At 44.3% G+C, this 17,383-nt stretch overlaps 1 protein-coding gene across 1 annotated transcript in view; it reads right to left on the bottom strand.

Moving 5' to 3' along the window:
- PSD3 (pleckstrin and Sec7 domain containing 3) overlaps positions 1–17,383 on the bottom strand; it is a 706,817-nt gene that overhangs the window by 574,164 nt on the left and 115,270 nt on the right. The window contains exon 3 of the mRNA XM_073902616.1: positions 9,483–10,367. Within this exon, the coding sequence (XP_073758717.1) occupies positions 9,483–10,247 (765 nt within the window). The 5' untranslated portion in view covers positions 10,248–10,367. The remainder of the gene's footprint in view (positions 1–9,482; positions 10,368–17,383) is intronic.

Below are 17,383 nucleotides of genomic sequence, written 5' to 3'. Positions count from 1 at the left end.
CTTCCTTCCTTCCTTCCTTCCTTCCTTCCTTCCTTCCTTCCTTCCTTTTCCCCCTTCTCCTTCCCTTCTCACAACTGGAACTGTGTAGCTAACCGTGTCCCTTATAGCATGGATACCTGGAAAGCACAGATCCAAATCTGACCTTGAAAAACACCAACTTTGTAAGCCTTTACGGCATTTATGTTGTTACTGCTGTTCTTTTCCTGATTTTCACTTGATCTCTTCTTCATCTTGATCCTTATTTATATTTTCCTAGACCTGATTATTACTATTTACCTTTACCATTATTTTTATTTATTATTTGTGCTATAGTTGAGGTACACTTGAAATCCTTAACGGAAAAAGATCGTGTGTATGTAACAAACTCTCCTGAAGATCTTTCTGCTTGTGGCATGGGATAAATGGCATGACATTTTAATTGTTCCTCCATCATACAATCACTTTGAGAATTCAATAAAGAGAAACCAAGCTCCTTGCTGATAAAGTGGGATTTTCAAATGATAAAACATTGTAAGTGCTTGAATAATGTCCAGAAGCTTTTTGGTTCATAATCTGCTGAACCTGGTAATTGAAAGGTTAAGACAAAATCACACATCTTGAAAATTGAAAGTTAAATTCCAAAAAGTTAAAATTGACTAAATATAATCACAGGAAATATGCACAGCACAAGGGGCAGCCAAAAAAGCATCGCAGCTGCTGATTACTTCAAAATGAGGGAAAGGGAACCACCAAACATGCTGCCCTGCAATAGCCCAACAATGTGAACTGCATGGAACCTTCATTCCTTCTTGCGCCCACCTTTGTTTTCCATTGATATGTTTCAGTTCAGGGAATCCGTATAACCCAGTTCAAGGAATGTGGCTTATCTTTATGATTTTTGTTGTTCTTAATTCTTGAATACTGTGGGTCAGGAGTCCCAGTGAGTTGCTGTAAAGTGGAAGAGATCACATATAGAATCTGAGATGGTAATCTGCTTATTATAGAAGCCCACCCCTTGCTTGACAAGTCACCAGCCTGGAGGCCTCATAGTTTAATGCCTTACAAATGTGAAGTGGAGGGGGCGCCTGGGTGGCTCAGTTGGGCGACTGCCTTCGGCTCAGGTCATGATCCCAGAGTCCCGGGATCAAGTCCCGCGTTGGGCTCCCTGCTCAGCGGGGGGTCTGCTTCTCCCTCTGACCCTCTTCCCTCTCGTGCTCTCTGTCTCTCATTCTCTCTCAAATAAATAAATAAAATCTTTAAAAAAAAAAAACAAATGTGAAGTGGAGCGACTAAAGGACATGAGGAAAGAGTGAAGGAATTAGTAAGAGAGGACTTAGATTTGTGTAAATCTTCTAGCATCCTATAGTCTTTGAAAAGTCTATGAAGAAGAAACATAGATGAAAGAGAAAATTGACAATATCATAACCAGTATCAGATTCTAGAAGCAAATCTATTCATAAACTGTATCAGGCAATAGCTTCTTTCTAATATATTGCTTAGTTCAGGTGTCCTCTTTTTAAAAAATCTCCCCAAAGGCTATGAAAAGTGGCTTCCCTAAAATTTCAGAAGGCTCAGATAGGACATTTACACAAAGCGATCACTTTGGAAATTTAGTTGACAACTCCCTGAAAGTGTTTTTGGTCATTTATTGGGTGGTTGTCCAAATTTGCTCCCCTCCTCTCCACATCCCATTCATTTACAGAAGCTGTCCCTTTCTAAGATATACATATACATCACCATCTTTGGGCTCTCAGCAGACCTGATAGTATCATGTGAGCTGTACCCGCCCCCGCCCCCTCCATAGTAAAATGGGGGGACACCCAGCCCACACTAGGCCAAGGAGCCTCATCCTGGGAGATTGGGAAGCAGGCCTAAGGGTTCCAGTCTTAGTCTACATTGTCTCTAAAGAGAGGAGATGTAAACCTGGGACTTGTGGGTGGCTATACACGCCCTGTGGAAGAGAGAATAGAGGAAGCAGATGTGCAGAAAGAGAAAAAATGATTCAGAGAAGAGTACAGAGAAGAGCAGGGACCGACAGAGAAAAGAGATACAGAGAGAGCCCTAAAAGCTCTGGAGCCCCCACTCCAGTTGGTCCTGAGGCCCATCCATATTGCCACATCCTAGGGTCCTGAGGCCCTAGGGTTCTGTGAGACCCTACTTTTACACACATGTGTCCTTCTTCCAGTGAGTGCCTTGCATTTGGGATAAAGTATCCTTGAGGATTTCTATTATATACAACCAAGAATCCTAACTAAATCTACAAGTAGAACACTTTTGTTCAAAGGCACAAACCTTCAGAGTTAAACGGAGGCAATCTGTTGGAACTAATTCAAACTAGCTGAGTGAGGACAAGTCTCTTCACCACTCTTCACCATCTTAATTTCTGATTGGAATTGAATTCCAAATATTTCCTTTGCTGAATAACTGATTCAAGAGACTAAAAACACAGAAAAACCCCCTTCAGCATTTATTTCCTTTTTAATATGGGAGAATAACAAAGCTCCTTTTTGTAGAGTTATAAAAACAGTCAACTTTAGACTCTTTGTCCAAATGTCTCTAATACTTGACTAATGCTACTAACATTTTATAAAAACTATTAACACTTGGGGTAAAGTGGTTTTTTTTTTTAAAGATTTTATTTATTTATTTATTTGACAGAGAGAGACAAAGCGAGAGAAGGAACACAAGCAGGGGCAGTGGGAGAGGGAGAAGCAGGCTTCCCCCAGAGCAGGGAGCCAGATGCGGGGCTCCATCCCAGGACCCTGGGATCATGACCTGAGCCGAAGGCAGCCGCTTAACAACTGAGCCACCCAGGCACCTGTTGTAAAGTGTTTTAAGATGTATTTAGTTCTGGGGCACCTGGGTGGCTCAGTTTGTTGAGCATCCGACCCTTGGTTTTGGCTCAGGTCTCGGCATCATGAGATGGAGCCTGGCATTGGGCTCTGCGCTCAGCAGGGGGTCTGCCTCCTATTCTCTCTCTCCCTCTCTTTCTGCCCCTCCCCGGCTTGTACTCTCTCTCTAAAATAAATAAATCTTTTTTAAAAAAGTATTTAGTATCTTATTTATCTTCTGGACAGTGAAGAGACATCTAATTTCACCAATAAAGGAATTTCCCAACTCATAGTAAATTCTAAATATGATGGACTTTCAGAGATTTATCATCAAAAGCTGTAGTTTTGGTTGAATTTTAAAGTAGGCACAAATGGATTGGCAAGAACTTAGAATCATAGACTAGATGGGAGGAAAGCAGTCCTAATCTTTTCACATTATAGACAAGGTGTTAAGACCCAGAATGAAAAGACTTGTCCTTCCTTAGCTAACTTAAATCAAAGAGAGGGCCAGAGTCCCTATGTCCTAGCTCCCATTCCAATTGCTTTTCTGTATGTCACAGGGACACCCAACCGTAACGTGGCCCGTGTGCTCTCTGCCCTCTTCCCGCGATCAAGATGCCGTGGTGCATATAGTTCCGCGAGGGTAGCACTTGTACAATGATCCACAGGACTTCCGTGTTTGAATGTGAAACGAAAGGGTAAGGAGAGAAAAAGAGCGAGAAAACGTTGTCATGGGAACACCAAGGCGAATCACAAGATAAAAAAGAATTGAAACCCATTCTGCTATCTCAGACTTCATTTATTCAAGTACTAAATCAAGACATCTGTGTCAAAACCAAAGCAGTATAAAATAGACTAAAGATAAGCTTTTCAATCCAATCAGTACTGTCTCCTAAGCACCAAAATCTTTTAAAAGGGACGGCATTACACATGTATCTATATTGCTGTTAAAATTCCTATACGGGCATTTGTGCAAGCTCTCTCTGTTCTAATTTCTTTTTTTTAATTCTAAATTGCTCACCAGAAAGGATTAATTTAAAGGTAGAATTCTCTAGAATACCATTTTGTGTGCAGAACAGTTTCTAAACTTATGACAGGCCAGAAAACAAACAGACTTGGGTAATTAAGTATCTACCCTAGATAAGATAAATGACCTTTGCCAGGGCCGGGTTAAGTATACCCTGGAGGGTCAGTATTCAACACCAGAAGGGAATTTAATTCACCTGGAATCTGGTCAGAGAAGGAAATATCAATCATCAGGGGACCGACAGCTGGGAATTCTGTCCCTAAAATTCCATGGTGAGATTTGTTTTATTGCTCAAAAAAGGCACTGACTCTTCTTTTTTCCTTTTTTTTAAAGATTTTATTTATTTATTTGACGGAGAGAGACGCAGCGAGAGAGGGAACACAAGCAGGGGGAGTGGGAGAGGGAGAAGTGGGCTTCCCGCCGAGCAGGGAGCCCCACGTGGGACGCCCAGGGTTCTGGGATTGTGACCTGAGCAAAAGGCAGATCATCTGCTTTACTGAGCCACCCAGGCGCCCCAAGGCACTCTTTCATCTCACTGAAGGTTAATCAGCCTTTCAGAGGTTCATTCCTTCATTCTTTCACTCATTCACCTAATTGTTAAGTGCCAGGCACTGTGCTACCGTGTATATAACCACCCCGGAGCCCACTGAAGTCCCAGATCTCCCAGAGAGAGGCACTAGGTACCTTCCTTGCAGTGAGGTCATTTGACAAAATCACTGATCTTTAGAGACAAGCTGATTGGTTTTTTTTTTCAAGATTTTATTTATTTATTTGACAGAGAGAGAGAGCGTAAGTAGGCAGAGAGGCAGGCAGAAGGAGGAGAAGCAGGCTCCCCTCTGAGCAGAAAGCCCTCCGCGGGTTCGATCCCAGGACCCTGGGATCATGACCTGAGCTGAAGGCAAGATGCTTAACCAACTGAGCCACCCAGGTGCCCCCAAGCTGATTGTTTTAATACTTTCATTTCATCAAACAGTTCCATTCCCTTTCTGGATTCATAGATTCATACTTTATATGTAGAGTGTCAGAACTGGAAAGATCTCAGAGAACAAATGTAATAACCTAGCTTTGTTCAGTGAGTTGTCAGGGGCCACTTAACTAGCTAGTTGCCAAAACCAGAGCTTCATTTTCATCTCTTAAATTCCAGTGCCAGAGAACTTTAAATAAAAGCTTTCCATCAAAAATTTTACATTTTGGGGTGCCTGGGTGGCTCAGTCGGTTAAGGGTCTGCCTTCAACTCAGGTCATGATCCTAGGGTCCTGGGATGGAGTCCCAAGTAGGGATCCCTGCTCACGGGGGAGCCTGCGTCTCCCTCTCCCTCTGCAACCTCCCCTCTGCTTGTGTGCTCACTCTTGTGCACTGTCTCAAATAAATAAATAAATAAATAAATAAATAAATAAATAAATAATCTTTAAAAAATTTAATGCCCTTTACAGACTTATATGTCAGACATTGGTCTTATTTTAAGGCAAAACAATCCAAGACATAGAAAGTTCAAACCATTTTTTTTAGTCTGCTTGACAAGGCCTGCCTATAGGACAATAGACCTGCACTTCCCTTCACTACCTTAAAAAAGAACTAGCCTGGGAGCCTGGGTGGCTCAGTTGGTTAAGCAGCTGCCTTTGGCTCAGGTCATGATCCTGGAGTCCCGAGATCGAGTCCCGCATCGGGCTCCCTGCTCGGCGAGGGGCCTGCTTCTCCCTCTAACCCTCCCCGCTCTCATGTACTCTCTCTCTCTCTCTCTCTCATTCTCACTCTCTCAAAATAAATAAATCTTATATAAAAAAAGAACTACCCTTCCCTGTCTCCCTCCCGCATAAACCTTCCATGGACTTCTTGTCTGTCCTGCTCATTCTCCACCCTATCTTCTAAACCTGAACACTCCTGGAAGCTGGTGATAAAAACTCAAAAAGGTGATTGCTTTTGAGATGACAGAGGAAGAAAAAAGGAAGACCAATGGAGAGAGGTAAAAATTCTGGGAAATTTAAAGCTATAAGGTGAAAATTTTGTGGGGTTTATAAAAATGGTATTTGGGAAAGATTTTCTGTCATTTACTTACCAAAAGTCATTGTTATTTCATCTTTTTTTTTAAGATTTTATTTATTTATTTGACAGAGAGAGCGAGAAAGCACAAGTAAGGGGAACAGTAGAGGGAGAGGTAGAAGCAGGCCCCCCCTGCCAAGCAGGGAGCCCGATGCGGGGCTCGATCCCAGGACCCTGGGACTGTAACCTGAGCCGAAGGCAGATGCTTAGCGACTGAGCCACCCAGGTGCCCCAAATCGTTGTTATATCAAAACATAAAATACATAAGATACGAAGACCTAGTTTTTAAAAAATTGGAAATTTCCCAAAATGATTATAGAGAAAGCTTTTCCCCCCTCTTGTGTTGTGTCTGTTTTCTTTATCTTTGTATGGTCTTTGTACCTTTCGCCCCAGATTCAAGCCACACATCTGACAGTTCCTCTTGTTCCCACAGAGAGGCAGCAGAACATGGGGTCCAAGAAATTGTTAAGGCAGGCTCTGGCCTCAGACCATGGAACATTTTCTGATTCACACTGACAGACTCACCACAGGAATGTTATAGCCCTCAGTTGGCATTGCCAGGAGCTGGAACTCGACATCCTCCAAACCCAGGCCTTCACTGCTTCTAGAAAGCAGCGCCTCTTCACACAAGTCACTAGACCTGAGGGTCGTTCTCCCATCCTGAGGGTCCTTCTCTCATCCTTCCCACCAGAGAAAGTAGGAGAATAGTATCCCAGATTCTAGGAAGTAGTGGGTTGCCTTCCAAGGAAATCTCACCCTCTCAGAAGACACTCAGAGAAGGCTAAAAGAACTCTGGCTTCTGAGTGGATAACTAGAGTTCTGTCCTGAGCTGCCACGTCCTAGTCGTAGAACCCAGCAAGTTGCTGACCATCCCTAAGCTTCTTGTCTCCTCATCCGTGAAGGAGGGATGATAATAACGTATATCTTCATGGAGTTTTGAGGTTTTAATAAGAGGAAATAGTGCATTGGAAGCCCTGTGTTGGTCACTGAGTGCTATAATTGTTTTTACCATAAATTAGGAACCAACTGGTTTGATTTGATTTGCTGTGCTTATTCCCTATGCTAGCTTGGAAGGATTTAAGTCAACAATTTTCACATTGGAGCCCATTTGTTTCAACTGTGAGAGGATAAATTTAGCAATCTGGAGCACTGTGAAGAAGAGAGTTTACACTTACGATTCAGATCTTTCTGCTTGGAAAGTTGATACAAGAACCTCAGTCTTATCATACACATGTAGTATATGTAGGCTTTGCTTCCATGTAACCAGCATTTCACTTTAACAAATATAATTGATCACATTTTTTATGAGTACATCAAGCCAAAGTTTCCACTATGGGTAATCAGGGGCTTTCCATTCATAGTTGATAAGATATTTCTAATCACCTTTCTGCCACTTTGCTGTGACTTATACAGCTATGAGAAGAAGGAGAAGACTGGAGAATTCTCATACACTAATCTATCAGATCCAGCCACTTTAATCTGCTCAGGACTGCACAGATGGAAAATCTATCTCTGTTAATTTCTCCTTTCTCTAACACAAAAGACCAGGCAGGGGTCACCTGGTTAATAATAGCCTTAAGGCATTTAAAGGACTTGGTGCCTGAGGGTGCTAATTTCCCAACTCACCTTCCTGTGGTGGAGGAATCGCAACATCTGACCAGCAAACTCAAGGTTAATTTTTTTAGCCTGGCTTCCTAACCACCTTGAGTCCCACCCTACATGGACCATGTATTCCCTGGTCCTGCCCCGATGTCCCACTGATTTGCCTCTCTTCTTCTCTCCTTTAAGACAGGGCTACTGAGGGTCCCTTTCACTGGACCAACACTTTCATACACAAATCTAAGTTTTTAGTTTGGAACCTTGCAATCCCTACTTTAGATGGGGGCAGATATCTGAGAACACATAAGCAAAAGGGACTACATGAGGCAGACAAGGCAGAAATCTATCCACTTGGACCAACTCTCAAGGTGCCTCTCCCTAGAGAAAAGGCAACAGTTCTGAGGCTTTGGCTTATATCTGGAAGACAGGAGGGGAGAGTAGGAAAAGATGGAGTTTTCAAGTTATCAGACCAGCATTAAAGTACATAAACAACTACTGTGTGATCCCACATAGAGAGATGGGGCTCTGACGCACGGGTATGTCATTCCTTCTAAATCCCTGTAGGAAATGAGTGATACAAGAACTAGGAAGGAATGTAAACTATTTCTTAAGGAAGCATGCTAGTATCTCTCTTCTTCCAAGAGTTCCCCTGAATAGAACTTGGGCTCATCCTTTCTTAACTGTGACTATACAGGCTCCCTGTTAAAAGGGGAAAGGGAAAGGAAGGATGGTGTGTAGAAGCATGTCAGAGACAGCCACAGAATCTAGATGAAGCCACATCACTTCCAAGCCCATGGAAGACCCATTTTCTGATGTGAATTTCATCCATTTCTCCTGTGAGGTTCCTGACAGTCCCCTCCATGTCAACCTTCCACATATCCCAACAAGATCCCTAGTCTTCTATCTCATCCCAGCAGCGCCAACACACACGCACACACACGCGCATGCACACACGCACACGCACACACGCACTCTGCCTCACCCTCACTGCTGTCACCTATATACGTGCAAAGTATAGCAAATTGTCCATGCTGTGAAGAAAGGGAAAATAAAAGCATAATTTTTTATTTGGTCCAACCCATTTTGGGAGCCATACACATGAACTGGGTGGAGGGAGCACCAGCATGATGAGGAGGTGGAGTCAGAGATGCAGAGAAAAAGATGTTAATAACAAAGAGTCAGCATGGCCGTGATTAGAGATATAGCCCATAAGAGCTGGAAGAGACCCTGAGGATCCACACAAAATTACCTAACCCTTCCCTTCCTGCTGGGAAATGGAGGCTGGGAGGCTGACACCCAGGGCTATATACCCTCTTGGGGCGGGGGAGGGTGATGGGAAGTCGATGTGGCCCTTAGAAGGTCAAGCTTGTAAAGATGTGTCTGAGTTCCAAGCTGTACCCCAGTTCTGAAAACCTCCACAAAATTCACTGAAGCCTCCCCAGAGTTCCCACAGCCCATTCTGGAGAACAGGTTTTGTTTCTGCCCTTTTCTTTTTGGAAGGAAGAGGATTTTTGCCTAGCCACTTCTCAGTCCCCCCATCTGGAATTGGGGATATGGGCCTCCATTCTTCAGGGTGGTTATGAGGATAATGGGATGTAAGAAGACATCTAGTATAAATGGCTGGCACAGCATAGGGCTCAATATAGGTCTGTGTACCTCCTTTGTCCCTCCTCTTGTCTTCCCCTAAAAGTATGTACTTCCTCGCCTAAATTCTCTTCTCCTATCTTTGGCAGAAATCTTGGGAAACAGTTATTCTCTCTCCTTCCAAACAAGATGTTGCTAATGGCTGGGAAGGTGGCAGAACACGGAGGAAGGATCCAGGCCCAGGCCCCAGGGGACTGTGGCTGGTGAGTACCCCTGCTATTGAGGTACACCTCATCCACAGTGGAGAGGACACCCAAGTGTGAGGAACTGGGAACCCTAGTGGGCTCATCTGTCCCCACTCTCTAGTATTCTTCTAGGGAAACAGCTGGAGTCTGGGGATTTAGCCACGTGCACTTTCTTACCGTGAGAGGCAGAGGGGCAGGCAGGGCCGGGCAGCTCTGGCTGGTCTGAATGCGCGGACAGTATCTGTAGAGCCTGGCTCTCCTAGCTCGCGCTGTGGTGCCGATGTCCGCTTCACAGCTCTTCGGGGGTACCTGGCAGGTGGCAACACTTCTCCTCAGCGTAGCACTTTCACCTCTGTCAGTGGTATGAGTCAGGCTGGCCTGTGGAACTGAACATCCCAAGGCATCCCAAGACCGAGGGTCCGTGCTCCCCAGGTCCTGGGGGGCAGTGATGGCTGGCCAGTGCTCCCAGCCCATGGAGGGATTGCTGCTTTCATCACTCATTACGGGAGCTGGGCTAGGAAGGCTGCATGACAGGGGCTGCCGTCGTCCAAATTTCCTGGAGGCAGGGGCCAGGGAAGGCCTGTGACGTAGGGGTCTGTAAACGCCACCCCTCCTTACATCCAGATCCTGGGGTGTTTCCTCTCTCTCCTCCTCCTTCAGAGCAGAGCAACTGAAAGCAGCTGGTTCCTCTGTCCCAGAGCCCCCCTTCTGCAGCAGGCGCGAGGGAGGAGCAGCTGAGCCCTGTGTGTGCCTGAGGTCCCGGCCTGCCAAGAAGCCAGTCCTGGGACTTGGGAAAATGTGTCCCTCCTCCGGGCCCCCTGGGGCTGCTGTCCAGGCTGTCTCGGCTGGAGACAGGGAGGGGAGAGCTCGGGCGGGGGGGGCCTGCAGCTGGATGAAGAGGAAGGAAGTTTTCATCTGCTGTTGCTCAGGCTGTTCAGCCATTTCCTCCAAGGGGGTAGGGCTGGCTCTTGCCAAGGTCGAGTTTCAGACCTCAGCGCCCAGGGATGCAAATACCAGCAGCTGTGACCAGACATGACTTGGCCCCATGGTTCCACTGACAGCCTGAGGAAGCAAACGACACACCTTCAGCACGCAGGGGGAATCTTCAAGGAGCAGGGGTAATGCTGGCTGCAGGACTGGACTCAGCACTCACTTCACAGAATCATAAAAGCAGACAGACTGGTGGAGCACAATCTAGGAATGAGGTGGGAGGGGACAGTCAAGACTTCATCGCTCTCACCTTGGTGCGTCTGATTGAATTCCTTTTTCTTAATTAAATGTCCCCTTCCCCATATTTGAAATGAAAACACAAAAGTTATTTGTCTCATCGTTTAATCCTGAATTCCATATTAGCTACACCTCTTCTTTGGTGTCTGACTTGTGAGACACTCTGTGATTTATACATGAAGCCTCCAGGGCACTTCAAAGTGTATTTTTAATCTCCCTTGCCTGCATTGATAATGCACACTTGTGAACAACTTTAATGTTTTAATGAATTTCCTCTTTAAATCCTGTGGTTATTTAGGAGTTCCCCAGGAGTCCCATAATCCCACATCAAAATACTTGGCATCACACACACACAAATAAATAAAAATAATGAGATAGAGATGAAAAAGAGATAAGAGAAAAAAGAGAGACAGAAAGATAGGAAAAAGACAGAAAATAAGAAAAAACATGCAGGTGACAAATCAGATGCAAGGGGCTTTTGTTTGTTTTAGAGAAATACTTCAGCCTCTTGTGAGAACTACAGCAATCCACCCGAAAATTCATTGAGTAATTCACTTTCAGAGTGTTACTAGAGGCTCAATACCTCTCACAGTGGAAAAGAACATTCTGAGTCCTGTGGCCTTGTCCCTGAGGAGGTGGGAAAGGACTTTTCTTTCTCAATGTGAACTTGACTGAAAGGGAACCAGGACGTTTTGCTAGGAGACAAACAGCCCAGAGCCCAGAAAATAGGCTGCTCTGCAGCACATGAGCCTGAGCTGTCTCTCTCTCCCTGGCACCTGGCCGTTCCCTTCCACTGGCAGCACCCCTGGAGTAAGGTAGGGCCACAGCCCTGGCTGACCACCGCTGGCCAGGGCGTCTTGGGACATTCTCAGGAGGGGCGGCTGGGGCTCTCCATTTATTTTTATTTTTAAACATCTTCACACAACCTTTACAACCAAGGTGATGGCAGCTCTGCCCACATTTCCAGAGAGCTGACAAAGGACTTCGTGTACATCTACTGAGAAATGTGCCAGAGCTGTCTAGTGCAGGCATGGGACACTATAACTCCTTTACAACAAACAGCATTACAGAGAAAACTTTGGCAAAACAGTACTATGTCCAAGTCTTAGACCCATCCATTGAAATAATGACATGCTGATCTGATCACACTGTTTCTCAACAAAAGTCCTGTGTGAGTGATGGCTGGTCCTCTTACGTAATTTACCCACTCTCCTATAAAAGTACTTGCTCAGACACTAATCACTCAACAAATGCTAGTTTGTTCACTGATTAACTGCTAAGAAGGCCAGGAGTTCTATGTTTGTACAGAACAGGGATTTGGGTGAGAAGAAACCATCATTTTGTTTTAGCCTCTATGGGTGCCAAGCATTACACTAGGTGCTTGGCAAACCTTATGTGATTCAAGGCAGAACACAATCCCATGAGGAGGTGGCATCACCTTCATTTTGCAGCTGAGGAATGTGTGGCTCAGGAAAGTGACATGATTGCCGGCTGCCTCTTTCCCACAACCGCAGAAGGGCCAGGGCTTTAAAGAGCTATCAGATGAGAGGTCTCACTTCAACTCCAACCTCCAAATAAAACAATGTACAAAAGAACTCTGGTGGTAGTGATGGTATGTTCAGGACACTTCTCTCTTCTAACTTTTTATTTGTAAGCCTACCACAGAAGTGACTGTGGCCAAATATTTCATTTCTAGGTTGTACGGGCTTGGAATAGAAGAGTAAAGAAATGGTAAACGCCACTAAAGAGTCGACAGAAGGGCTGACAGGACTTACTTGGAGGTCACACGTAAGACATCTCCTTAGGACATTTTAAGTATTTGGGGGCCACCTCAAAAGGAGGCTGGAGTCCTGTCTGAGACGTTGGGGCAAGCCAGAGAAACATGGGTTTCTGCTATGATGTAAATAGCACTGTGATTAAGAGCATGTGCTTTCGTGGCAGACAGACATTTCTCTGAATCCACTGTGTGGCTGTGTGACCTTGAGCAAGTTACTTAACCTCTCTGATTATTAGTTTCTTCTTCTCTAAGATGAGGTAACAATATCTACTTTATAGGGTTGCTGAGAGGATCAGGTGGAAGTGTATATAAAGGGCTTACTTAGCAGAGTAGCTGGCACATAATGGTTTCTCAATAAATGTTAGCAACTCTTAGAATTTATACCATGTTATTAAGGCCTAGAGAAAACTGATTGACCCAATGGAATGGTTTGAGTTGTGTCATGAAATGTATATATTAAATCCATGGTGGGCAATCATATGCATGTTTTCATGCTTCTAAGGTGATGGGTAAGCATCTAAGAGCTAAAGAATTAATTGGGGGGGGGGCACCTGGGTGGCTCAGTTGGTTAAGCGACTGCCTTCAGCTCAGGTCATGATCCCGGGGTCCTGGGATCGAGCCCCGCATCAGGCTCCCTGCTCAGCTGGAAGCCTGCTTCTCCCTCTCCCACTCCCCCTGCTTGTGTTCCCTCTCATGCTGTCTCTCTCTCTGTCAATTAAATAAATAAAATCTTTTAAAAAAAAAGGATTAATTGGGATGAGGGAAGAGTCAGCAGTGAATTGGGGTCTGGACACGTGTGCTTGCGTCCTGGTATGATCATTTATTAGTTATGACTCACAGCAAGTTTCTGAACTTCAGTGCATATACCTGAGCAAAATAAATTTCTGCCTTTCCTGACTTACAGAATTATCTTGAAGGTCAAATGGGATAATCTATGTAAGAATACTTTGTAAACACAAAATTAACACGTATGAGGTCTTTAAGTCAGGATGGCTTTTGTTATAATATCAGTAATAACTCTAAATCATTGTCTCTGATTTCTCTGAAGGCTCAAGATTTCTTTGTCTAAAAGGATTCTAGGTGGATTCTCACCACCACTGACCTTCAAGATTCATAAGGTATTACTGCAAACAACAGATGATTTAAACTTTACTCTGTTTCTGCTAGGGATTTCTTCTCATTACTTTTAGAGAGAAAAAGAACATTCTAGAATCTTAACAAGGGTGGAGTGGGGAGTGGGCACTGGGAAGGGATATCAGAGCACTTGCTTCTCTCACTTAAACCTTCTGATAACCTTAGGAAGTAGACAGCAGGATCCCGCTTTTAGAAATGTAGAAAAGGGGGGTGCCTGGATGGCTCAGTCAGTTAAGTGTCTACCTTTGGCTCAGGTCATGATCCCAGTGTCCTGGGATTGAACCCCATGTTGGGCTTCCTGCTCAGCGGGGAGTCTGCTTCTCCCTCTCCCTCTGCTCATTCTTTTTTTTTCTCTCTCTCTCAAATAAATAAAATAAAATAAAATAAGAAATGCAGAAAAGAGAGAATAAGGGAAATGAAGTCACTTGCTTAGAGCAATGTGGTTTGGGAGGGCAGGAATTTGAGATTTTCATCCAGGTCTGGTTCTTTCCCCTCACTAGGATGGGTGGACCCAATCAATGCAGCTTGTTCAGCCTGTCTGTACTTCCCATCTCCAAAACCTGGGTTCCCAGGAGAGACCCACCCACCACTCATGTGTTACGTTTGCTGATGAGGGAGCCTCTCTAAAGTGGTTTCCCTGGTGTCTTTAAGAGCTTAAATGATTCAAGATTGTACAAAAATGGTACAATCAAGATCTGTCATCTGAGTTGAAGATAAGTAATTCTCCCAGGAGTGGTGATCCCAGAGAACGAGTGTTAGAGGTTCACATTCCAGGGAATCCCAAGGATTCCTGGAAATATTCTATTCAGAGTTTAAGTCAAAGGAGTCACAACCTGCCTCTCCACAGTCATTCATTCTCACAAAAGGTGGCATCAACACTGATCCACCCTTGGCAATTAAACTGGGAGACTTCTGGAGTCACTGTGTCCAATTTGTGACCTGTTGGTCATCAACAGCCTAACAGGAAGAAAAAGAAGGTAGTAACTATAGCCTCTCCTATTATATGTGTTTGGATAATGCATTCTTGAGTCCAGAAAGAATGAGAAACAGGGCAGAGGTAAGGATGGGGCATGGGATCGAGGAAGAGTTGGGCAGAAATGAAACCTGAATGGCTAAGGAGGCATGAAACGGCCAGAGAGAGTATGTCTAGGGCAGGGACATGGACTGAACTGAAAGATATGACCTAGGAGAGTCTGAGCTATGCCAATAATAAGCACTGAGCATTCCTATTCATACCATTTCAAATAAGGCTTCAAGATTCTTCAGGATGTTCTATCTACTGGTTAGAAATACACCTCACCTCACAGTTGTGGCTTATATAAGGAGATTTGCATAATAGTGAATGTGTTAATGCCAACGTCGACAGTTACAATTTACTGCTTGTCTACTGTATGCCTGACACTGCCATGGGCATTATATATATATATGTGTGTGTGTATACACACACACACACACACACACACACACACATATTGCTTCTTATCCTCACCACAAGGTAAACGTTAGAGTCTCTGTCTCAAAGCAGACACTGAAGTTTGCAGAAGTTCAACTATTTTCCCAAAGTGACATAGCAACAAAGCAGATGCAGACTCAGGTCTTTCAGGCTCCAAAGTCTATGATCTTTCCATGATGCCACATTGCTTCCAAATGCATCTATTTAGGGACCAACTTTATTTTCTATTTTATAGACAAACACTTGAGATTTGGAGAGGTGAAAAAAAAACTTTTCTCACATCCCCTTCAAGTATCAGGGGGCACATGGTCCCCTCAATTCCTCCTCCTCTTACTTTCTTCAAACTCATTCCCCTGTGACCATTTTTTGCCTCTCCCCAAAAAGCAAGCTCAGCTCATTTCTTCAGGAGTTGACACCATGTCAGATACTCCCCCTTGTGATGATTATTTTTGGAAGAACCAAATGGAGTTTCCCCCATTTCCATCCTGTTTCTATTTCCTTTACTGCCTGGCACCTTGACCCCACACACACGTGGGTGTCTTTTGAGTGACTCGTTGTATTTTAGGTTGATATGTGCTTACCCTGGCATCTGATCACACAGGCTGACTGTTTTTCAAGTAAATGGAAAAAGTTCTTGAACAGACCAGAGCGATGGCCATGAGGAATTTAAATGCTCTGCTCTGTGTCCTGCCCAGATGACTGTCTTTTAGTTCATGGTTTCTGAAGCCTTTTCCACATGCAAGCGCTAGACAGTCAAAGGTGGGGGTCTCTGCAGCCAGGTAAGGAGCAGGCTCCACCTTACAGAGGGGGTGGGGTGGGGGGGGATAGGGACAGTTTGTGGTGTGAGGAGTGAGGTTTGAGGTGTTGGTGTTCTGAGACCCAGGTCAGAGCCAAAGGCTACACCTCCCTCACTTAATCTCTAATTGTTCCAGATTGTTCCTCAGGGAAGCCATCCTCACACTGTTGTGAGTTTGCCAGAAGCAGCCTGCACAAAAGCTTGATTAGATGAATAGGGATTACGTCTAAGTGCACTTTTTATAACTAATTAGAGGAAATGACTCATTTCTATTGAACCCCATAATAGCTGTAATTTTATCTAGTGCCACCATGTGCAAAGACTTCCCATTTGCTATCCAGTTTAGTCCTCAAGAGGCCATAGAATGAAGAAACTGAGGCCCAGAGAGATGAAGCACCTTGCCCAAGGTCATTAACAAGAGGTAAAGCCAGCACTTGAGCCCTTCTTGTCCTAACTCCAAACAGGCGCCAAGTGCCTCTCAGTGCATCCCCGTCCTCATTCCAACCCACTGGAGGAACCAACCCAGTTCCTTCTGTGCTCCCTTCATCCCCACTCAATGGATTTTACTAGTTGCTGCTATATTGGTCTTCTAAGACCCTAAGTCTGTCATGCCCATGACCCATGGTCACCAGTCTCTGACATAAAGATAATCTCAATGACCGGTTTGCCTGTGCCTTCCCTCTTTTCCTTGATTTTTCTCCCACTGCTCTTCCATGTGATCCCCCTCATACAGGTTTGCTCCCCATGCAAAGCTTTCACTTAGACCCTTGCTTGAGCCCCTTCCCTTCTCTGTCTTCCCCATCTGTGCAAACGCTACTGCCTTCTGGGATCCTGTATAGATTCTACCAGCTTTCTGACACCTTTGCCAGACACTCCAGCCATCAATAATCCTTCCCTTTCTAGCACTTTCTGCCAACAACGTTTATTCTAATGCCAGTCACGTATTCTTCCCTGTGGTGAAAGAAAGAGAAAAGAAAGGAAAGAAAGAAGTTTTCACTAAGCTTTAGAAATTTTCTTTTTGCTAACTCCTGACTCAGTCTCAAAAATCCAAAATATTTTACTATTGCAACAATTCTGCCCTAAGTAAAACATTTGGCTTAGTTGTATACTCAGATCAGAACCACATATTGGTAATTTTTTAGATATATCAGACAATGAATTCACTTGAAATGTTATCAAATTATAACTAATTCAGCAGTGAATTTGGAAAGCTGTGTGTGTGGCATACCAACTTACACAATAAGGCACTGTTTAAATAGAAGCGGAGGAGGTTTTATCAGGTCTTAATAATAAAAGCAATTACTAAACCCATATTGATTGAGCATCCACTCTCTACCCTGCAGTAATAATGCTACTGTATTACTGCAGTAATATCCCTGCATAAAGACTCTGACTGGAAAACACAGTAATCTTCAGTCCTTGGGAGTTTGATCTTTTGCTCTATTCCCTAACTCCTGCAAGGGCAAAATGATCCAGAATCAAACCAGTCCCCTGGATCAGTGTTAAACACAATTTCTCTCCCAAGAAAGGCACGATGTAATCCCTTAAGTAACAGGAAGGGAGAAGTCTAGAATGTAATAAGACTAGATAATATTTGGGGATACTGATCCAAAATGGATTCCTTGCTTTGTTTTTAGGATTTCTGGGCTTCTGCTATCATTCTTGACAGGGGCTTCAGGTCAAAGGAATGA

Source organism: Callorhinus ursinus, unplaced genomic scaffold, assembly GCF_003265705.2.
Source record: "Callorhinus ursinus isolate GAN/ISIS: 27379988/994484 unplaced genomic scaffold, GSC_fseal_2.0 scaffold17, whole genome shotgun sequence".
Lineage (NCBI taxonomy): Eukaryota > Metazoa > Chordata > Mammalia > Carnivora > Otariidae > Callorhinus > Callorhinus ursinus.
The sequence above is the reverse complement of the archived record's forward strand: the minus strand, read 5'-3'. Positions and strand labels throughout refer to the sequence as shown.